This window comes from Heterodontus francisci, chromosome 2 (assembly GCF_036365525.1).
Source record: "Heterodontus francisci isolate sHetFra1 chromosome 2, sHetFra1.hap1, whole genome shotgun sequence".
NCBI lineage: Eukaryota > Metazoa > Chordata > Chondrichthyes > Heterodontiformes > Heterodontidae > Heterodontus > Heterodontus francisci.
In genome coordinates, this window is record NC_090372.1 from 166,387,939 (window position 1) to 166,412,810 (window position 24,872).

Here is a 24,872-nt window from a genome sequence, read left to right on the forward strand (position 1 = left end):
TCCCACAGTACTGTTAGGGAGGGAGTTCACACAGTGGCGCAGTGGTTAGCACCGCAGCCTCACAGCTCCAGCGACCCGGGTTCAATTCTGGGTACTGCCTGTGTGGAGTTTGCAAGTTCTCCCTGTGTCTGCGTGGGTTTTCTCCGGGTGCTCCGGTTTCCTCCCACAGCCAAAAGACTTGCAGGTTGATAGGTAAATTGGCCATTATAAATTGCCCCTAGTATAGGTAGGTGGTAGGGGAATATAGGGACAGGTGCGGATGTGGTAGGAATATGGGATTAGTGTAGGATTAGTATAAATGGGTGGTTAATGGTCGGCACAGACTCGGTGGGCTGACGGGCCTGTTTCAGTGCTGTATCTCTAAATTTTGACCTCGGCACAATGAAGGAATGACGATATATTTACAAGTCAGGATACTAGTGTCACTAGGGAGCATAACTTGCAGCTGGTAGTGTGCTTCCATGCACCTGCTCTCCCTTTCCTTCTAGGTCATGGAGGTCATGGATTTGGGAGGAGCCGTCAAAGAAGCCTTGCCAATTTGCTGCAGATAATCTTATAGATGGTACACATTCAGCATCATTTACTCCCTCCACCACCGGTGCACTGTTTAATGTGGTGGATGGGGTGCTGACCAAATGGGCTGCTTTGTCCTGGATGGTGTCGAGCTTCTTGAGTGTTGTTGGAACTGCACCCATCCATGCAAGTGGAAAGTAAGTCATCACACTCTGACTTATGCCTTGTAGATAATGAAAAGGCTTTGGGGAGTCAAGAGGTGAGTCACTCATGACAGAATTCCCAGTCTCTGACTTGCTCTTCTAACTGAGTATTTATGTGGCTAGTCCACTTACTGGTCAATGGTTGCTGTCTTCCAAAAAGCCAGTTGGTGAAGGATAGAACTGGAGGCAATCTTTACACACTTGTAGATTTAGTTGCAGAGTTGCACTTAATAAGCATAAGTTTGAAAGCAATATACTCTATTCACAAACTTAAAGTTAAAGTCAATTGCATAGGTATGAGGAAGTGCTGGCTGAGGTTGATTGGGTAAATAGTCTAAAAAGTACGGCAGTAAATAAACAGTGGGAAACATTTAAAGAAATAATTCAAAATGTTCAACAAAAATATATTCCATTGAAAAATAAAAACTCAGCAAGAAAAATCCATCTTTAACTTACTCAGGAAGTTAGGGATAGTATTAGATTAAAAGAAGAGGCTTATAATGTTGCAAAGAATAGTAGCAAATCTGAGGATTGGGAGTGTTTTAGAAACCAGCAAAGGGCCACCAAAAAGTTGATAAAAAGGGAAAAAATAGAATACGAGAGTAAACTAGCTAGGAATATTAAAACAGATTGTAAGAGCTTTTACAAGTATATAAAAAGGAAACGAGTAGTTAAAGTAAACATTGGTGCCTTAGAAGCAGAGACAGGAGAAATTATTATGGGGAATGTGAAAATGGCAGAGGCATTGTACAAATATTTTTGTTTGTCTTCACAACTGAAGACACAAGTTGCATACCAGAAATAGAGGGCAACTTAGGGGCTAAAATGAGTGAGGAAATTAAGGTAATTTAATATCAGTAAAGACAAAGTATTGTAGAAACAAAAGGGACTAAAATCCAACAAATCCCCAGAACCTGATGGCCTGCATCCTCGGGTTCTAAAAGAGCTAGCTGCAGAGATGGTGGATGTGCTGGCTATGATTTTCCAAAACTCCCTGGACTCTGGAACAGTCCCAGCATATTGGAAGTTAGCAAATGTAATACCACTATTCACAAAAGGAGGGAGAGAGGAAACAGGGAATTACAGGCCAGTTAGCCAGTCATTGAGAAAGTCCTGGAATCTATTATTAAGGAAGTCTTAACAATGCACTTAGAAAATAATAGTACAATCAGGTTTTATGAAAGGAAAATCATGTTTGACAAGTTTATTAGAGTTTTTTGAAGATGTAACTAGTGGGTTGATAAAGGGGAACCAGTAGTAAATCTGGATTTCCAAAAAGCATTCAATAGGTGCCACACAAATGGTTAATATACAAGATAAGGACTCATGGAGTTGGGAATAATATATTAGCATGGATGGAGGATTGGTTCACGGACAGGAAGCAAAGAGCAGGCATAAACGGGGCATTTTCAAGTTGGCAGGCTGTGACCAGTGAAGTGCCTGAAGGATCAGTGCTGGGCCTGAGCTATTTACAATCTATATTAATAACTTAGACAAAAAGACAGAGAGTAATGTATTTAAGTTTGCTGGTGATAGAAAGGTAGGTGGAAATGCAAGTTGTGAGGAGGACACAGAAAAGCTGCAAAGAGATAGAGACAGATTGGGCTGGATTTTACCAAGCCCACGACTTTGGGCTCCGTGGCGGGGAGGGCCAGAATATGGGTCCAGCAGCGGCCCGCCACGGAGGCCGACCCGATTCTCCCAGCAGCGGCGAGGCTCCATGGTGGCCCTCCTGCCACTGGGCGATGGGAACAGCATTTCAACATTTAAATGAATGACATGAATAAATTTAAATAAACTTACCGGTAATCTTCTGGGCCCACCATGATCTTCGGTGCGGTTGCCGACACTCCCGTGCCTTCAATTTCCCGTTCGGGGAAAGTCGGCGTGACACTGGTGGGGAGGAGGGAAGAGCTAAGATTTTCAGTGCGGGGAGATGGGGGAATGGGGTCAAATAAAGGTAATGGGTGTGGGGATGGTGGGAAGGGGTGAACTTTAAACTTTGTGAGTTTGCGGCGGGCGGGCCGGGGGCGGGGGAGGTCAGATTTAAAAGGTGAATGTCTTGGGGCGGAAAGGGCAAATAGTTAATGTAATTGTTATTAGGGGTGGGAAAGAGGCATTAGAAATGTATTGGATAAATTTTTAAAGTTCAAATTGACCGGCAGGGCTGTCTGCCCTTTAAAAGTGGCGCCAGCACCTGTGCATAGGCAGCTGATGCCATTGCTGGGGACGGACAGTCCACCCCCTCCACATGATTGGGGGGGTGGGTGGGCCATCATTTTTTGAGCTCGTCGCCGAGATCGGTGGCAGGCCCCTAAAATCCAGCCCATTGAGTGAGTGGGCAACAAGGTGGCAGATGGAGTTAAATGTGGGGAAGTGTGAGGTTATTCACTTTGGTCGTAAAAATAGAAGAGCAGAATTTTTCTCTTAAAGGCATAAAACTGGTAAATGTTGACGTTCAGAGAAACTTGGGTGTACTCGTACAAGGAACACAGAAAGTTAGCATGCAGGTACAGCATGCAATGAAGAAGGCAAATAGCAAGTTGGCCCTTATTGCAAGGGGATTGGAGTACAAGAATAAGGAAGTCTTGCTACAATTGTACAGGGCTTTGGTGAGATCACACCTGGGGCTTAATTTTACAGACCCCTCCAATGTCGGGGGTCGTGGCAGGGTGGGGGTCGGAAAATGCCTCTGGGAGAGGATCGCCATGCATCCCGACGCCATGAGGACCTGACCCGTTATTGCCGGCAGCGACGAGGCCTTGTGGCAGCCACCCCGCTGTACGACGACGGGACCACCGTTATATTTAAATCACTGCATTAATTACCTTTACATCCCCACCATCTGTCCCAGTCCAATATTCGTACCGGTGACCAGCACCCCAACGCCTTCGGATCCCCATCCAGGGAACCGAGGCGTAACACTGGTGGGGAGGGGGGAGGAGGTAAGTTTCTCAGTGTGGGAGCGGTGTGGAACAGGGTCAAACTAATATCATTGGTGTAGGGGATGGTAGGAAGGGTTATAGTGTAAGGTTTATGTACTTTGGGGATGGTAGGTCAGGTGGGCAAGGAAACTGTTTTGGGGGGCAGAAGGCAAGAAATTAATTTAATTATTAATGGGGAGGGTGGGAAAGGGGCAGAATAAGTGAATTTAATTTTTTAATCAAATTTTTCTTCAGCTCTGCAAATTGAAAATTAGGGCTCAAAGCCCTTTAAAAGTGGCGTCAGCGCCTGTGCACAGGCAGCTGATGCCATTGCCGGGGACAGACAGCCTGCCCCTCTACATCATCAGGGGGCAGTCTGCCCCAGATATTTAAATGAGCCGTCGCGCTGAATATCGTGGCGGTTCCGCGAGATGCGGCTAACCCGGGCAGACCGCTATTTCTTCGCCCGCCGACGACCTTGGCAGCAGGACTATAAATTTCAGCCCCTGGAATACTGGGGGGAATTTTATGCTGTCCCTCCCGTGTCGGGTATGGAGGCAGGGAGAGCATATAATCGGGGGGGGGGGGCGGGGGGGGCGGTGGTGGCAGGGGAGTCCCCGCTACCTTCCCACTACCTTCCCAACTCCACCCAAATTAAGTCCGCCGCGGAAAGGCCTGTGAACGGCCTGCCCACCCCGCCATCAATTGAGGCGCTTAAGTGGACAATTAATGCCCAATTGAGGCCTTCTTGCCGCCGCCGGAATTAGCCCAGCGGCAGGCGGACCTGTCATTGTACGCCAAGCAAACCCGTGCACATTGCTTGCCAGCTTCAGGGGTGGTGGGGGGCGGGGAGGGGAGTTCCCTTGTTAAAAGACACTTAGTGCCTGAGCGAGGGACCCAGCATCGGGAAGTGAAGGGTTGGTGAGAACCACCCCCCCCTGCCCTTGCTGCCAACCCATGTACACCCCCCTCCCTCACGACCCCCACCCCATGAAACCCCACCTGCTGTGACTTACCTGTGGCCTGGTTCCAGGGCCTCGGGTGAGTCCAGTACCAGCAGCAGCCATCGTCTCTGCAGTGGCGCTTTTCAGTTAAAGAGCTGCCGGCCTCTTATTGGCCGACATCTCTCATCAGGCGAGGTTCCCATCACCAGGGTTCTTGATCCCAGGGAAAGCCCCCCGCTGTCCACTTAAATGTCTAATTGGCACTTGATTTGGCGGGCCTTCCCTAGAGGAGCAGAGGCGGGCTGACGCCGGCGCTTTTGCTCGTGGTCGAGACCCCCATCACCAAGACAAAATCCCAACCACTGTGTGCAGTTTTCTTCTCCATATTTAGGGAAGGACATACTTACATGAGCAGTACAGCAAAGGTTCACGAGATTTGTCCATGGGATGAGAGGCTGAGTAAATTGGGTCTCTATTCTCTGACGTTTAGAAGAATGAGAGGTGATCTCATTGAAACTTACAAGATTCTGAAGGGGCTTGACCAGGTAGACTGTCCATTGATTGGGGAATCTAAATCATGGGGGCACAGTCTCAGGATGAGGAGAATTTCTTCACTCAAAGGATTGTGAATCTTTGGAATTCTCTACTCCAGAAGGTAGTGATGCTCTATTGTTGAATATAGTTAAGGCTGGGATAGACAGATTTTTAGTCTCTCAGGGAATCAAGGGATATGGGAAAGTGGAGTTTAAGCCCAAGATCAGCCATGATACAGGCTGTACAGTCTACTCCTACTCCCATTTCTTGTGTTCTTATTTTCTTACCTCCTAACCCCTAACAACCACAGTTTTAGTTTGTGTCTATTTATAGGGGCTCAACTGAATGCCCAGTTAACGCCCACCACGGTGGGGAATTAGGCAATGGTAATGTCATTGAATATCAAGAGGGAGTGGTTGGACTGTCTCTTGTTGAGGTGGTCATTGCCTGGTACTTATTAGGCGGGAATGTTACTTGCCACTTAACAACCCAAGCCTGAATGTTATCCAGGTGTTGCTGCATGCGGACATTATCTAAAAAATTGGGAATGGAACTGAGCACCGTGCAATCATCAGAAAACATCTCCACTTCTGGGCTTATGGCGGAAGAAAGGTCATTGATGAAGCAGCTGAAAATTGTTGGGCCCAGGACATTGCCCTGCAGCGATGTTCTGGGGCTCCAACCACAACCATCTTCCCTTGCACTAGATAGGATTTCAGCCAGTGGAGACTTACCCCCCCCCCCCCCCCCTCATTCCCATTGACTTCAATTTTAATAGGGCTCTTTGCTGCCACACTCAGTCAAATGCTGCCTTGATGTCACAGCAGTCTTTCTCACCTCACCTCTGGCATTCAGCTCTTTTGTCCATTATTGAACCAAGTCTGTAATGTGGTCCAGAGCCACATGATTCTGGTGGAACCCAAACTGAGCATCTGTGAGCAGTTTATTAGTGAGTAAATGCTGCCATCACTGATGAGTGAGAGTAGACAGTTCATACTGGGACAGTTTTCCACATTGTCAGCAAATGCCAATTTTGTAGCTGTACTGGAACAACTTTGTTAGAGGCACAACTGGTTCTGGAGCATAAGCCTTCAGTACTACAACCGGGATGTTTTCGAGATCCATGGCCCCATAATTACGAGCTGTGACGATTTTGATCACCACTAGCAAAGCATAGCCCCTAGTCCAGTGGGCAGCATGTTGCCGAGGTCTGCGACAGCCTGCCTGGAGAAGAACAGCCGCCAGAGGCACTGCTCCTCGGATAACTCCAAGAAGCTAACTCTTGGCCTGTATAGCCTGTGTACTGGGTATGGTCTTCTACCTGCAGCATTACCCACCACCCGCACCTCACCCCTTCTCTGCTGTCTTCTAAAACACTCAGCTGCTGCACATACTGGTTGCTGAGGCTGCTGCAGTTTCACCAACCTTTCCTGCCATTGAAGTACAATAATAGGTCCCATGATAAGTAGTTAGAGCTTACTGAGGGGAGGTAAGATGAGTCAAACAAGTTAACTGGAAGCTGGAAACTTTCCTGGTAATAAAACAACAACAACTTGCATTCTCCAGCAACTTTAACGTTAATGCCACAAGGCACTTCACAGGAGTGATTACCAGCCAAAATTTAACACCGAGCTGCAAAAGAGACCAAGAATACACAAGAAACAGCTCTTATGATCCGTTTACTGGCAGGTGATACTGCTTGTGACGGGTAGGCAGGGTTAAAGTCATCCCTGATGAGAGAACTTGTAAAAGAGGGATCGAGAGAGGAAGTTAAGCAGAAAGAGTGAAAGACAAAGAATGAGAGAGGAAACTAAAAAGAATTTGTGAGTGCTCGCTAAACAGAAATACCGCTAGAGGAAAATTAAGGTACAATTTATTTTATCTGTAAGAAATAACATTAGAGATCAACTTATAGATATGATATATTATATTTTATATATAAAGTAGAAACCATTTATCTTGTGACATATTGAATTATTGTTGTAAGATTAAGTCTGATGCTGTCACCAAGGGATTGTGGAAAAACTAGCCCCTTGGAGTTTTTGCAATCTATCAGACTAGGTTTCCCTGGCATTCTGCTTTCATATCAATGACACTTCTACAAAAGCATCTGGAGAGATTAAAATAAGGCATTAATATTCATTCAGTGATGCTAATCTTCCCTTTACAAAGCCAAAGAAATTGATTTCGAGCACTTTAGCGTGTTTTTTGCCATTTTTGTCACCACATTCCAGATGGGAAATTTGTCATCTTTGCCACATTTGCCAGTTGCTGGACCTCCTGTGTCTGAGTTGCCCTGCAAGTAAGCTGGTCGCGCAATTTGGAGTTTGTCCATTTTCGGCATTTGGTGCTTTTACTCATCAACATTTTGTTCCTAACATCAGTTGTAGGACCAAAGTGAAATATTTTGGTACAAATGTGTGGTCCAGGTCAGCTCTGCCTGGTTGTACAGCTCTTCTGTGGCCTATCTAGTAATCCTTAAGGAGACTGCTGAAGGACACTTAAGAAATGACCACATAACCTTTTAAAAGTTACATTTCGGTCGTGCCACGAAATACTGTTGACCTGGGCTCATCCCTCCGTTTTGCCTCCCCTCTCAGGACCTACCTTTGGCTTGGATCAATGGCAGTATCAGACTCCACAGACCCAGATAGTGTGAAGCTTTGATGCAATATTAAAGTTACAAGCCGAGCAATATCTTAAAATAACAGATTTTAATATATTGTAAAAATTGAGGTGTAATCCCACATTTGTGCAGATTTTTATAAAGCATAACCTGGCCAGGGGTGAGAGTCATGCACTTTGTTGACCGGCTTGACTGATGCTCCATGCAAGTGGCCACGCTTTCCATGGAGATAGACATCATGCAACGGCCTGAGACATTCTGTTACTCACGTTAGAGACACAGTCCTCCGATCTCTCTGCAGTCATGTGCAGTGCAGCTGGAAATGCTGGCAGCACCTCACATATTTTCTGCTGCTGCTCCAGCATTGTTCTCTTCATGGATGGTCCCTGAGGCTCAGCATCTGTGTCCAGCTGAGCAGAGCTTGGAGTGACTGCTGTCCCTGTCTCCAACACCTGCTCCTGCTCAGTTGTGAAGTGTGAGGCACTAGGTGACAACCCAACTACCTGTCTCGCCAGTCCCAGCAAGGCTCGTGTATCTGAGCTGGTGGAGGGCGTGCATGAGTCCTGTGATGGTGCATCCTCAGAGTGTGTTACATCCCCACCCCGAGGAGTCTTTGTTCGCCTCCTGTGTGACATTTGAAGGGCCTGTGGGAACTGAAAGACATGATTTAGAACTGACAAGGTAAGAAGGTGTTAAGTCATTATTATGAGTGCATGTTGTGTGTCATGTGGCTGTGATATATTTAATTCTGTCACCAGGTAACTTGAAGACCACCATCTCTCCACCTCCAATAGCCAGACATGCTGAGATTTGGCTTATCTCGAACTCCTGTTCCTCTGCAGCTGCCAGTTTGGAGATGACTGGAGGGCCACCTCCAGTTCCCTGTCTCTACCTGGTGTTCTGTGCTCCCTTCTGCAAGGAGGGAAAGAAGAGAGGTTTGAGTGTGAGAAATGGAACGTATTGAGAGGATGGATGGATAATATTTGTGGAGGGTGACTGTGAAGAATAAGTGTGACGTTGCATTTAAATCCGGGTGAATGTCAATGGCGGATGGTCAGATGGAAATGTGGCGAGATGCTTACACAGAGAAAGATGGTGCTGGTATGAGGAGTGATGTGCAGGAGAAAGCTTGGGAAGCCAGAGTGAGGAGGTTTGGGGTAAGACACAGATTAGGATATACTTGAATGTACATTGCCACTCACCTTTCCTGACATGATTAAGTCATTAAGCCCCTTCAGGTACTGTATGCAGGAGTGTGGCACCATACTTCTACCGCTGACCTTCTCAGTGACTGGCTTTCTGAGGCAGGCTTCTTCCTCCCATCGTCAGGGAACAGAAACTCCCTGTGGGCCATTACAGCCTGCAGGTTATCTTGAGAGAGGCAGTGTTGAAGTGTGGTGCTCTCTTGATATATTGTGATTCCATTGATCCAGGATCTGGCTCTGTCAAAAGAACTCTACAATGCTGCAGGCATCATCTTTTCAGTCTTTTTAAATAGATGAGCTGAAATAGTTTGATGCGGGTTCCAGGGGTTGGCAACATGTCCATGAAAAAAATTTTGAGATCAGTGGTAATTTTAAACGTCTTCCTCTAAGTCTTTAAACTTGTGTTTTAAAATAACCTAGCTGCCAGAATCCAGGGGCCATCAATCTTCTATGACAGTGGGCTGCCCGTAGCTCAGCTTTGATTGACAGCTCTCCTATTAAAGTGTGCATCAGGCGGAGAGGGTAGGTGGGACCTGCGTCTGACAGATGGTGCTTACCTGTCCGTGATTGCTCAGTGTCTGTGACTGACAGCGTGCTGCCCAGCGGGGAGAGCACTGATAAGAGTTTTGCGGTGCAGGCGCACTGGTATTGGCCACCCCTGCTGTTTTTGCACAGTTCAGGGAGCGAGCAGGAATGGCTGCTGTGGGGGAGAGGGAGAGAGAGGCCAAGGGGAGAGCTGGAAGAGAGCCAGCACACAGCCAGAGAAATGGCACCCCACTGAGGGAGCATGCTCAGAGTCAGGCAGTCCTTTAAACAAGCACCGGAATGGGGAGCAGAGGGGGAACGAGAGAGAGAGAGAGATAGAGAGGAGAGAGAGAGATGGGGGAGAGAGGAACACAGAGAGGGGAGAGAGATGGACACAGAGAAGGAAGAGAAAGAAATTAAGATCACTCCTGATAGATGGCCGTCTATCCGAATTCTCCGCATCGCTACATCAAATGTGCGGGCAGATATTGACTACTTGTGCAAGCAAAAACAATGCCAGGTATTTCACTAAATAGGGAGAATTATATTTTGAATCAGACTATGTTTTGATGGCATTAGGTTGGCTATACACTTTATATACAGATTAATTGCACCCATATCCGTGGCTGCGTCAATCATTTTGTCAAATGTCCGTGGTACAACATGTTGGTACCGATCCCTGGCAGGTCCTCATCACACCCACTCGCTCTTACTAATCAGAAAACCCGGGGGTCAGATGCAAGTGCAGTGGCTGGGTCAAAAAGCCACTGAAAAATATACTACTGAAACTTTTGGGTTCCCCACCAACTGTTGGGCCCCCTCGCTGCAAGTAAGTCAAAAGGTAATAATCCATATTGCCTGATGTAATAGCAAAGGCGTTGCTCTAAGACAGTTCGGAAATATCTCTTTTTTTAAATAGGCTATTTATAAAAGTGTGCCTTTGAATATTGTATTTTGAGTTTCCAGATAATTAACTTATTTTTTCCTCTGCTTGCTTTCTAGATGTACCAGCCAGTGGAGAGGAAATCGATGCCATGTTAAAGTCAAACCAACAGGATCTCTCAATCCTGTTCCAGCATCAAATACAGACGGCCGTGGTAAAGAAAATGTACCAATGTTTAAGTAATTGTACTCTACAGCCTCCTGGTATTGCTAATTTTTTTTTCCTTTTTGTATCTAGTGCCCATGTGGGCAGGACTGGGCGTTGGCTTGGGCTTAGTTGTGCTGAGCCTAGTAGCCGTTTTGGTCATCCTCTTGAGAAGGAAGACAAGCAAGTATGTAATAAACTGATGAAATATACAAACTTTTATAAAAGTATAAAATAAGAAAAGGCTATTTGGTCAGCTGAGCTTTTTCATTTTCACAGACCATGTATATTTAGTCTCTTAGTTAATTCTGTAAGAAAGGTGACTAACCAGAGGTAGAGCATCCAAGAAGATCAAGTTAATATCTCCCACTGACATAGTTGAGTATAAACTGCAGGATATCAAAGTTGAATTAAAGAAAGGCTTGAATCCGTATTGCACTTCACTGTTTCCCTCAAATAATCTGTTCACATATAATTAATTAGTTTAAAATGGAGTACCTGTAGGCAACCATATTGGCCATGTTAGGCACAGCAAAATCCCAGCCACAGAAATGAGATGAGTGGCCAGTTAATCTGCTTTTGATTACATTGATTGAGGGAAAAATGTTGACCAAAACACCAGGACAATATGACTTGCGTTATTCGGTCCTGACGACTGAAATCCACAGATGGCATTTCCATAGTTCTGAACCATCCAGGAACAAAATTAAACACAGCAAAGGGCCTGTTTGATTGAGATAGAATCTCTGAAATTTACAGCACAAAATGAGGCCATTCAGCCCAGCAAAATCATGACGGTGATAATTTTCCAACTTCACAGTCCTGACGAGGCTTGCCCGCTGGGACTGGATGCAAAAAGTTCAACACGTGAACCTTTCCCAGCATTAGGAAAACTACCTGCAGCATACACATAAATTCCACTAAGCACTCCAACATAGTCTAGCCAATATACAGACTGATAAAAAATCAAGCATGGAAATGTGCCAGTGGAAGTACCTGTTGCTCTGATTTGGCTGTGTCTGCATCCTGAATCCCAGGGCCAAAGTCATCTTAAATAATGGGAACAAGTGCTCACAACTGAAGCAGCGCAATAGGAATGGGCAGTATGTGCACTGTCCCCTGCCAGTCCGAGAGGGGAAGCCAGAAGCTGCTAAGGCCAAATATGTAAGAGGGTAGGGAAAATAACAACAATTAAAAAATCAAATGGAAATAGTCATAACAGAAGAGTTAAATTTACAAATAAAAAATAATTTAGCAGTAGTGATAACATGAAGAAGGAATAAAGAGAGCAGAGGAGGAAAATCAAATCAACCATTCTATGCAGGGAAAATACTAAGATGAAGGAACAAGGCATTAGCTTGCACAAAAAAATCAAGTTCATGGGAGTAGTTCCAAATATAAACAAATAATGGTAAAGGACTTATGCTGCAATGCTCAGAGTGTGGGAAATAAACTAGGGGAATTGGAAACTGTTATGTCAGTTATCTCAGAGATAGGAACATAGTATCAGGAGTAGGCCATTCAGCCCATCGAGGCTGCTTCGCCATTCAGTACAGTCATGGCTGATCATCCACTTCAATGCCTTTTTCCCATACTATTCCCGTATCTATTTATGTCATTGGTATTTAGAAATCTGTCAATTTCTGCTTTAAACAATGACTGAGCTTCCACAGCCCTCTGGGGTAGAGAATTCCAAAGATTCACAACCCTGAGTAGAGAAATTTCTCCTCATTTCGGTCCTTCCCCCTTATTTTGAAATTGTGTCCCCTGGTTCTAGACGCCCCAACCAGGGGAAACATCATACCTGCATCCACCCTGTCTATCCCTTTAAGTATTTTGTAGGTTTCAATGAGATCACTTCTCATTCTTCGAAACTCTAGAGAATACAGGCACAGTTTCCCCAATCTCTCTTCATAGGACAGGCCCACCATCTCAGAAACAAGTCTGGTGAATCCTCATTGCACTCCCTCTATGGCAATAATATCCTTCCTAAGGTAAGCGGACCAAAACTGCACACAGTATTCCAGGTGCAGTATAGAACCAAGGTTCTGTACAATTGAAGCAAGACTTCACTACTCCTGTACTCAAATCCTCTTAAGATAAAGGCTAACATACCATTAGTTTTCCTAATTGCTTGCTGCACCTGCATGTTAGCTTTCAGTGACTTATTAGCAAGGACACCCAGGTCCCTTTGTACATCTACACTTTCTAATCTCTTACCATTCAAGAAATATTCTGCACATCCGTTCATCCTATCAAAGTGGATAACCTCACATTTTTCCACATCATATTCCATCTGCTATGTTCTTGCCCACTCACTAAGTCTGTCCAAATCCCCTTGAAGCCGCTTTGCATCTTCCTCACAACACATTCCTACCTAGTTTTGTGTCATCTGAGAACTTGCAAATTTTACATTTGGTCCCCACATCCAAACCATTGATATATATTGTGAACAGCTGGGGCCCAAGTACTGATTCCTGAGGTACCCCACTAGTCACAGCCTGCCAAAGCGAGAATGATCCATTTATTTCTACACTCTGTTTTCTGCCTGTTAACCAATCCTTAAAACGTGCCAGTATATTACCTCCTATACCATGTGCTTTAATTTTGCTAACTAACCTCCTGTGGGGGACTTTATCAAAAGCCTTCTGAAAATCCAAATATACTACGTCCAACGACTCTCCTTTATCAATTCTGTTAGTAACATCCTCAGGTTTGTCAAACACGATTTCCCATTCATAAATCCATGTTGACTATGCCCAATCAGATCATTATCATCCAGTGTCCATTTATCACATTCTTTAGAATAGATTCTAGCATTTTCCCCACTACCGATGTAAGGCTAACAGGTCTGTATTCCCTGTTTGCTCTCTCCCTCCCTTCTTAAATAGTGGGGTGACATTTTCTACCTTCCAATCTGCAGGAACCGTTCCAGAATCTATAGAATTTTGGAAGATGATCACCAATGCATCCACAATCTCCTTAACTACCTCTTTCAACACACTGAGATGTAAAATATCAGGTCCCGGGAACTTATCAACTTTCAGCCCCATTAATTTCTCCAATACAACCTTCTTCCTAATACTAATTACCTTCAGTTCCTCATTCTCCCTGGTCTCTTGGATCTCTAATTCTGGGAGGTTTCTTGTATCTTCCTCAGTGAAGACAGACACAAAGCAATCATTTAGCTTCTCTGCCATTTCTCTATTCTCCATTATAAATTCTCCTGATTCTGCCTGTAATGGACCCACATTTGCCTTGGCCAAACGTTTTCTTTTTATGCACCTTAGAAGCTTTTACAGTCTGTTTATATGTCTTTTGCTAATTTACATTCATATTCTATTCACCATTTCTTTATCAGTTTCTTGGTCCTCCTTTGCTGTATTGTAAAATCCTCCCAATCGTCAGGTTTCCTACTATTTCTGGCAACTTTATATGCCTTTTTTGTTGATCTTATACAGTCCTTAACTTCCTTTGTTAGCCACAGTTGACTGACTTTTCTTTTTGGGTTTTGTGCCTTGAAGGAATGTATAGTTGCTGTAAACTATGTAATCATTCTTTAAAGACTGTTTTTTTTAGTCCATTTTTTAAAAGTCCTTTAAAGTCCATTGCCTATGTACTGTCATACCTTTTAATGTATTTTCCCAATCCACATCAGTCAATTTGCCCCCCATACCTCCACAATTTCCTTTGTTCAAATTTAAGACCCTGGCTTCAGATTTACTACCTCACTTTCAAACATAATGTAAAATTCTATCATATTATGGTCACTCAACCCTAAAGGTTCTTTTACAATAAGATTATTAATTATCCCTTTCTTATTACATAATACTAGATCTAAAATAGCCTGTTCTCTAGTCAAACCATGCCTAACACACACTCCAGAAACTCATCCTCCATAGCATTAGTGCTCATTAGGTTTACCCACTCTATATGCAGATTGAAGTCACCCATGGTTACTGTATTACCCACGCTACATGCTTCTCTAATCTTCTGATTAATACCATGCCCCACACTACCACTACTGTTTGGTGGCCTATAACAACTCCTCCCAATGTTTGCTGACCCTTGCTGTTTCTTAGCTCCACCCAAACAGATTCCACATTTTGTTCTTCCGATCTGAGATCCTCCCTTACTCATATACTGATCCCATCCCTTATTAACAGTGAAACACCACCTCCTTTTCCTTTTTGCCTGTCCTTCCTAAATGTTGAATATCCTTGAATATTCAATTCCCAGTCTTGGTCACCCCATAGCCATGTTTCTGTAATGGCAATTAGATCATACCCATTTACCTCTATTTCTATAGGTATCAATAACACCAACAGAAACTTTGCTGCAAATCGGACAGAAGTGGAACATAAATATATCAGGTATAATATTTTAGGAGGGACAGAACAGGAAAAAAAGGAGGATGAGGAGTAATATTGGTACAGGAAGGTATATATGTTTTGGAGAGGACTAATTTGCACAATAAATAGTTTCAGACAGAGTCAATATGATTGGAGGTCAAAGATAAAAAAGGGATTGTTACATTAGCGGGATTGTACTACTAATTGCAGCAGAGAACTGGAAGATGGAATCTATAGACAGATCAGGGAGATAGGTTATTATTCTAGCAGATTTTAATTACCCACTCATTGATTGGGAAAAAGAGAAAAACGAATGACATTTTCACCATTTATGCACTTTGGTCATATACCTACAAGAGGAGTGGCATTGCTGGACATAGTTAAAATAATTAAATGGATCAGGTAGATGATGTAAATATGGATGAGCACCTTAGGTGTAGTGGACATAATATGATAAGGTTTAAGGTCAAAATAGAAAAGGGAAAGGCTGGTACAAAAGCATGTTTCAGAAAGATGAGAAGTGAACTAGCTGAGGTGAGGTGGAAAGAGAAATTGTCACACAGGATTAGAATCTGGTTAGGATCTGAAATGCACTACCTGAGAGTGTGGTGGAAGTCAATTCAATCGCGGCCTTCAAAAGAGGACTGGATAATTATCTGAAGAAAAAAATTGCAAGGCTCCGGGGAAAAGGCAGGGGAGTGGGACTAAGTGAGTTGCTCTTGCAGAGATCTGGCACAGACATGACGGGCTGAACAGCCTCCTTTTGTGCTGTAACTATTCTATAATTCTATGATTGTGAGATCAACAATGGGAAAATTTTTCAAAGGAGAATAAAGCATGGTATTAAAAAGTAGACTACTTCAAGTTTCAAAACGTTATGGATAAAGTAGTTAGAAATAAACGCAAATTGAAGAGATGACATGAGGCCTATAGGTTTCACAAAAATGATTCTTAAAAAAAGATGTACAAGAATATCAGGTGAAATTAAAAGACAGATTAAGAATTCAAGGAGACAATATGAAGAGAAATCTCAACAAATATTTTTTAAAAACTATAATGTTTCTGTAAATATATCAGTAAAAAGAGAACAATCAAATGTGAGGTGAGATCCCTGAGAGGAGCATAAAGTGAGTTCAGAGTATAATCAGTTAACAGAGGAGAAATGGAAATTGGAATAATTAACAGCTCAGTGTTTATGAAAAGAATATTGGAACAAGGCAAATTCTGAATTGGGTGAAAGTCAGATCTGAGAAATTATAATAAATAAAAGGAAACTAAAGATTTATTTAAGTTCAAGGTCAAAGGGCCAGAACCTGACAAAATATACCCAAAAGTCCTGAGGAAAATAGGGGAAAAAATGATGGAGCCCTAGAATTATATTTCAGTGTTCCACTGACTGTAGATGTGTGCTGGAGGTCTGGAGAATGAACAATGTAATACTTATTTTCAAAAGATGAGATGCAGCTAATCCACGTAATTATAAGTCAGCTAGTTTAACATCTGGAGTAGGGAAAATGTTAGAATCTTTAATTAAAGATGAAGAGCTGAATTTAGTGTAACCGTTTGGAGCAGAAATGGAGGCACGGGGGTGGTGGGTGGGTGGCGGAGTGTAGCGCGGACGAGTCTGCCTGGAAATCTGACATGACGTTGGTTCCAGAGTTAGTCAGTGACTGGAAAGCACCAAAGTGTCATCGGCGTCCCGATGCGATGGGAGTGCAGTTTAAATTGCGGAATATATAGGTATAATACATTAGCATGAAATTGTAAGCAATTCGATGGAGGGCTTAGAATTAAGTAGACAACAGACGACCCTCATGTGCTTTCAGGTCCCCGGCCATTGAAAGCTGGAGGCACCTGGGCGAGGCCTCAGTGCTGTGACAGGTACGCAGCCATGACCAGCACTGCATAGGAGATGAGGAGGGAGCGGAAGCCATTGTCGGCCTACAATGCTGTGCATGGGTGTGCTGGGTTTCAGGTGGTCTGCAAGGGGGGGAGGCTTTGTTTTGGGTGGTCTGTAAGCGTGAGCTGGGTCTCAGGTGGTCTGCATGGTGACGGGGGGGCTTTGTTTTGGGTGGTTGTACCATGTGGGCAAACTGTTGGGTGAGAGGGTCGGATGCTTATACTACTGGGTGAGAGGGTCAGCTGTCAGCAAGAGTAGGCACTGAGCGCCATCAGGGAGTCTGGCGGGAGAAATAGCAAAGGGACAGCTGCCAAGGCAAGGTTCTCCCTGCAAGAACAGCACGCTGGATGCCTACTGATCACCTGGCATCTCATACACCCTATCTTTTTGGACCTCCGTGACGTGATGCAAATACTCCAACGGAGGGAGGGCCAGGAGGCAGCTGCACTTGCTCGTGAAGCTCCACAACGAGAGCTACAGCAGCCAGCCATGCCAAGAAGGGCCAACCTGCACTAGAGAGTGTACTGGACTTGAATCAGCTACCTCCAAATGTCTGAGCAGCATTGTCAGTGAAAACTACGATTCTCCAGGCGGCTGTCACCAACTTATGCACCCTACTGCAGGACAAGTTACAACCTATGGGATTTGGTGGTCACCCTATGCCTGTGGCCTTGGAGATCACTGTAGCACTAGCTTTTATACATCTAGATAATTCCAAGGATCCACTGGGGACATGCAACCCACCACTGCATCAAGGAAGTGGCCAATGCCCTGTTCAAGAGGGCCGGTGACTATGTGTGCTACCCTAACAGTCAGGCCGAGCGGGCCATCAGATTTAGGGGCATTGCTGGATTTCCCTGGGTGCAAAGTGTGATAGATTGCACGCATGTGGATATCAAGGCTCCAATGGACCATCTTCATCAACAGGAAGGGCTTCCGTTCAATCAATGTTCAACTGGTCTGCAACAACTGCAAACGTTTCCTGCAGGTGTGTGCCTGCCGGGAAGCAGCCACAATGCCTACATGCTTCGACTGTCCCAGGTGCCACAGCTTTTCAGGCCCCCGCTCGCCTTCAGGGATGGATTCTCAGGGACAAGGGCTACCCATTGAAGACATGGCTACTGATGCCTGTGAGGAACTCTCACAATGCAGCAAAGGAAAGGTACAACACCTGCCGTAGCTCCACCTGAATGACCATCGAGCAGGCCATTGGGCTACTGAAGATGAGTTTCCATTGCCTAAATCAATCTGGTGGGGCCCTGCAGTATGCTGTGGTGAGGGTCTCGCATACTGTGGTGGTCTGCTGTGCTCTGCACAATCTAGTACTGCAGAGGGGTGAGGCCTTGTGTGACGAGGACATGATTGAACACCATTCCTCCACCGACATGGAGGACGTGGAGGAGGGTGATGAATAGGCAGCACTGGAGCTTGAACTCCTTGCACTGGAGGACAGGCACATTGTGTGATGGGCCAAGGAGGCAAGAAACAGTCTCATACTTACCCGCTTCCAGCCACCGTGATGGCCTCTCTGAGTAAAATCAATATAGACTCACCTCACTGTAGGCAGTCTGTTCCCTCCTTTCTACTTGTCTTCTGTGACTAGCACACATCTGAACCATGTGCTATGGCCCATGGGAGACCCTATTCAAATGAGGGCTGTGCCCACATTGGCAGTCACTAAGGGGCAAGGGTGAAGTTAGCAGCTGACAATTAAGGCATGATAGAATAATAATTTTCCACAATGAAAGTTAATTTCAAAAATAAAAATAATTTATATGAGGAATCAAATGTAAAATTTCAAACACCCTTGAAACCCCAAGTGTGTCCAGGTGCTCTTCTTTGTACATTTACGAGTGCTTCTATGAGGTGTGACCCCTGCACTAGCAGCTGGGCTGGAGGCAGGCTGCTGATCAGGCTGCCCCTTTGCCTGTGATGATTTCGGCAGTTGTCCTCTGGCTGCCTGAGGCCTGGAAGGTCCCAACTGCCTGAGGGTTTCCTGCATAGGTGCAGAACTCTCCTCAGGCATCGTGGCTTTTGGAGCTGGGCTCATTGGCGGAGGGGCTGAAGAGCCGCTTTCCACATTTGCAACGTGCTCAGGGGAGCCCCCATATGTGGATGGCAGCCTCTCCTCCTCCCTTTCAATGCTAACTTGAACCTCCATACTGACCAGAGAAGACTCCAGGGGCCTCATCCTTCTCTTGCCTTGACACTGCTGCGCTGAGCTCATGGCCAACGTGATGGTGTGCAGGTCTGCGCTCATTTGTAGGATCTGGCTCTCCATGAAGGTCGCCAACCATTCGATGGAGGAAGCCATGCACTCCCATGCCTGGGACATGGCAGCACTCAGGGCATGGATGGACTCCTCCATCATCCGCTCATGGCTGCACATTGACTGTGGCATCTCCAGCAGATGTTGCCTTAGCCTCTCTGCAACTCCAGCATGCCCTGTGCTGTCAGCATCAGAGACTCGTCATGAGCCTGGGGCTCAACATGGGCCTGGCCACCCATAGTCCTCCGACTGTCAGAGGCCTCAGCCACCTCAGCCTCAGCCAGCTGCTCAGGGGCATGTGTGGTGCTCTCACCAGCTTGTGACCCTGATTCTACAGCCGAGCGGAAACTCACTGAGGTGAAAGTCTCTGCGCTGGGAGTAGGTGCAGGAGAGTCATGTGATGGTGAATCCTCTGACTGCTGATCCTCCTCAGAGGTTGATGGGAGTCCCCCTTCTACTGCAGTCTCCTGCGGTTGCCGATCTGCATGAGAGAACACAAACATGTGTGGGTTAGGCTGTGCCAATCTCGTCCTGCCAGCCATGCATAATGTGGCTCTCCAGAAGTGAACTTATGTGGTTGGAAGACAATCCTCAGTCTTTTGCGTAGAGACTCCAGTCTCACCATCCATTCCTGAGCAGCCGCCCAGGGTCCCCACTAATTCAAGTGCCTCCTCCTCAGCTGTCAAGATAGGCTGAAGATCTGGGATACGTCCGCCAGTTTGCAATGTTTCCCTGCTGTCATGGGCCCTCTTGTCCTTTAAGTGGAAAGAGGGAGGTAGTCATAATTCACAGAGAGATCAACATGACAGTTTTGCTAGTGTCAGTCCCTCATCCCCGACTGGGATATCTTATACAGCTCATTCTCCCTGTTTGCTCTCAGGGTATTAATGGGGGTGGACTGTGAAAGAAGGTGGCCTGTGGCCAGGATACAGCCATGCATCTGTCAGGATGAGGTGATGTTTAACCCCCTCTGCCAGCACCTTTGTGGTGCCTGCCTCCCCGTCCTGCGTTCTCCTGCATAGCCACTTGCAATCTCTATAAAGGAGAGAGGTATGGAGCAGTCACCTTGGTAGAACGAAGGAGGTCATTGACCCTCTTGCAGCACTGTACTCATACTCGGGGGTGAGCCCACGGCTGCTGACCTCTGCAGCCACCTTCATCCAGGCTTGCTTGGTCAGGTGGAAGGATCTCTTCTTTCCATCACCAGGGAAGAGAACCTTCTGCCTTTCCCTTGCAGCCTGGTGGATAATCCTGAGGGAGGCATTGGTAAACCATTGGACCACCCTGTGTCTTGCCTTTGCCATCCTTGGCCTTCTTCACCAGGGGGTGGGGGGTTCTAGGAATCACTTCAATGAAGACTGTAGGAGGGCATGCCAGGAGCAGCACCAGGCATAACTAAAAAAAAAAGGGTGTCAGCCTGGTGAAGCTACAACACAGGACTACTTGCATGCCAAACAGCGGAAGCAGCATGCAATAGACAGGGCTAAGCGATCCCACAACCAACAGATCAGATCGAAGCTCTGCAGTCCTACCAGATCCAGTTGTGAATGGTGGTGGACAGTTAAACAACTGACAGGAGGAGGATGCTCCATAAATATCCCCATCCTCAATGATACAAAAGATGAGGCTGAAGCATTTGCATCCATCTTCAGCCAGAAGTATCAAGTGGATGAACCATCTCAGCCTCCTCCTGTGGTCCCCAGCATCAGAGATGCCAGTCTTCAGTCAATCCGATTCACTGCACAAGATATCAAGAAACGACTGAAGGCACTGGATACTACAAAGGCTATGGCCCCTGACAACATTCCGGCAATAGTACTGAAGACTTGTGCTCCCGAACTAGCCGTGCCCCTAGCCAAAGTGTTACAGTACAGCTACAACACTGGCATCAACCCTGCAATGTGGAAAATTGCCCAGGTATGTCCCGTGCACAAAAAACAGGACAAATCCAAACCGGCCAATTACCGCCCCATCAGTCTACTGCTGAAATTTCTAGGGTAGGGCTTGAACGCATGACCTTATAACCCAGGCAAGAGGGCTACAACTGAGAATAGGCTGACACAGCAATTTACTGGGAGTGGAGTGAACATCCGTCAACTACTACCCTTTGTTTCCTGTCACTGAGCCAATTCTGGATCCAACCTGCCACATTCCCCTCTATCCCATGGGCTTCATTTTTCTGACCAGTCTGCCATGCGGACTTAGCCTTACTAAAATCCATGTAGACCACTTCCACTGCACTACCCTCATCAATCCTCCTTGTTACTTCCTCAAAAAACTCAATCAAGTTAGTACTTGTTCAAGAAGGGGAGTAGAGACAGCCCTGGTAATTATAGACCTGTGAGCCTTACTTCGGTTGTGGGTAAAATGTTGGAAAAGGTTATAAGAGATAGGATTTATAATCATCTTGAAAAGAATAAGTTCATTTGCGATAGTCAGCACGGTTTTGTGAAAGGTAGGTCGTGCCTCACAAACCTTATTGAGTTTTTCGAGAAGGTGACCAAACAGGTGGATGAGGGTAAAGCCGTGGATGTGGTGTATATGGATTTCAGTAAGGCGTTTGATAAGGTTCCCCACGGTAGGCTATTGCAGAAAATACGGAAGTATGGGGTTGAAGGTGATTTAGAGCTTTGGATCAGAAATTGGCTAGCTGAAAGAAGACAGAGGGTGGTGGTTGATGGCAAATGTTCATCCTGGAGTTTAGTTACTAGTGGTGTACCGCAAGGTTCTGTTTTGGGGCCACTGCTGTTTGTCATTTTTATAAATGACCTGGATGAGGGTGTAGAAGGGTGGGTTAGTAAATTTGCGGATGACACGAAGGTCGGTGGAGTTGTGGATAGTGTCGAAGGGTGTTGTAGGGTACAGAGGGACATAGATAGGCTGCAGAGCTGGGCTGAGAGATGGCAAATGGAGTTTAATGCGGAGAAGTGTGAGGTGATTCACTTTGGAAGGAGTAACAGCAATGCAGAGTACTGGGCTAATGGGAAGATTCTTGGTAGTGAAGATGAGCAGAGAGATCTTGGTGTCCAGGTACATAAATCCCTGAAAGTTGCTACCCGGGTTAATAGGGCTGTTAAGAAGGCATATGGTGTGTTAGCTTTTATTAGTAGGGGGATCGAGTTTCGGAGCCACGAGGTCATGATGCAGCTGTACAAAACTCTGGTGAGGCCGCACCTTGAGTATTGCGTGCAGTTCTGGTCACCGCATTATAGGAAGGATGTGGAAGCTTTGGAAAGGGTGCAGAGGAGATTTACTAGGATGTTGCCTGGTATGGAGGGAAGGTCTTACGAGGAAAGGCTGAGGGACTTGGGGTTGTTTTCGTTGGAGAGAAGGAGGAGGAGAGGTGACTTAATAGAGACATACAAGATAATCAGAGGGTTAGATAGGGTGGATAGTGAGAGTCTTTTTCCTCGGATGATGATGGCAAACACGAGGGGACATAGCTTTAATTTGAGGGGTGAAAGATACAGGACAGCTGTCAGAGGTAGTTTCTTTACGCAGAGAGTAGTAGGGGCGTGGAACGCCCTGCCTGCAACAGTAGTAGACTCGCCAACTTTAAGGGCATTTAAGTGGTCATTGGATAGACATATGGATGAAAATGGAATAGTGTAGGTCAGATGGTTTCACAGGTCGGCGCAACATCGAGGGCTGAAGGGCCTGTACTGCGCTGTAATGTTCTAAAAAAAAAGTACGACATGACCTTCCTTTAACAAATCCATGCTGACTATCCCTGATTAATCTGTGCCTTTCTAAGTGGCAGTTTATCCTGTCCCTCAGAATTGATTCTAATAATTTACCCATCACCGAGGTCAGACTGACCGGCCTGTAATTATTTGGCTTATCCCTCGCACCCTTTTTAAACAATGGTGTAACATTCGCAGGCCTCCAATCCTCTGTTACCTCGCCCGTATCCAGTGAGGATTTGAAGATGATCCTCAGCACATCTGCTATTTCCTCCTTGGCTTCCTTTAACAACCTGGGATGCAATCCATCTGGCCCTGGTGATTTATCCACTTTTCTTCTGGATATTTAGCTTAAGGCCCATTGTTTCATATACCTCCATGAATGCATCGACGAGGGTTTGAAGCGTGGCTTCTGAATGTGCACATACGCAAGCGTTGTCAGTGTACTGCAGCCCGATGACAGAGGTTGGGGTGACCTTGGTTCTGGATTGGAGGCGATGTAAATAGTTTCCTGTACAGTAGATCTACTCCTGCAGGGAACTTCAAGGAGCTGAGGTGGAGTGTTGCAGCAAGGAAGATAGAAAAGAGTGTTGAGGCGATGATACAGCCTCGCTTGACCCCAGTTTGCACCCAGATTGGGTCAATGGCAGATTCGTTGGCAAGGATTACAGCTTGCATGTCATTGTGCAGCAGACGGAGGATGGTGACAAATTTCTCCGAGCAGCCAAATTTGAGGAGGATGTTCCATAATCCCTCCCAGTTGATCAAGTCAAAGGCCTTTGTGAAGTCAAAGAAGGCCATGTATAAAGGTTGCTGCTGCTCCCTACATTTTTCTTGGAGTTGTCTTGCTGTGAAGATCACGTCCACTGTGCCTCTTGATGGACGGAATCCACATTGTGATTCTGTTAGGAGCTCTTCTGCCACGGGGAGGGGGCAGTTGAGAAGGACTCTTGCGATGACCTTCCCTGTGGCAGACAGCAGGGATGCCCTTCTGTAGTTACCAGGTTTCTTCAACAGACCTTCCAAATCCACAACCTCTACTACCTAGAAGGACAAGGGCAGCAGATGCATGGGAAAACCACCAGCTGCATGTTCCCCTCCAAGCCACACACTATTCTGTCTTGGAACTATATCGCCATTTCTTCGCTGTCACTGGGTCAAAATCCTGGAACTCCCTTCCTAACAGTTCGTGTACCTACACCCCAAGAACTGCAGCATTTCAAGAAGGCAGCTCACCACCACCTTTTCAAAGGCAATTAAGGATGGGCAATAAATGCTGACCTAGCCAAAGATGTCCACATCCCACAAATGAATAAAGAACAGCTTCACCAGAGAGCATTGCAAATGAGTCCAAGAGAGCAATGCAAGCAGGGCTGGCAAGGCTTTAAATATGTCACTAGCACCTGCTCCAGAATCATCGATGCCGTATTCAGCGTCTCTCGTCCTGTCCCCGCTACCTGATTGGCTGGGTTCCACACCTCTATTATGATAATTTATCGTCTGCCACGTAATTGCAGTGTGCCGGCTGCACATGTGATTCGCAGGAATGGTGCCCATTTCTGGGTCTGCCACCAGGACCCAAATTCAGCCCGAAATTACTCAATATCTAGATGGAGAGAAAATAATTAGAAGCAGTCGATGTAGATTTTATAAATGAAGATTGTGCTTCACAAACTTGAATGAGAAGGAATATGGTGGATGCGTAAAATGCAGTGGATGCGATGTCCATGAACCTTCAGAATGCCTTTGACAAGGTATCACACAGGAAACTATGGAGAAGATGAAGGAATATTATGACGACTTAGCAAATTTCACTAAAAACTGGTTAGAAGAGAGGAACAGAGGAGGAAAAAATTAATTCTCGTAGCATTGCTTCAAAGAAACCTAAAAGCTTTTCAATGCAACCAAAGAGATCTATGGACTGTCAACACACAGACCATCACCAGTAAGATCCAAAGATGGCAAGACTCTCCTCAAAGACATGGACAGTATTAACACCCGCTGGAAAGAGCACTTAGTAGAATTACTCAATCAGAATTCTATGGTAGACATGCACCTGCTGGAAACTGTTGTCAAGCAGATGAAAAACAACAAAGCTTTCGGTCCT

General features: G+C 45.7%; 1 protein-coding gene across 1 annotated transcript in view; it reads left to right on the forward strand.

Annotated features, from left to right (window-relative positions):
* Positions 1-24,872, forward strand: part of malrd1 (MAM and LDL receptor class A domain containing 1) — a 449,626-nt gene that overhangs the window by 403,971 nt on the left and 20,783 nt on the right. The window contains 2 exon segments of the mRNA XM_068053300.1: positions 10,477-10,571; positions 10,655-10,748. Coding sequence (XP_067909401.1) covers positions 10,477-10,571; positions 10,655-10,748 — 189 coding nt within the window.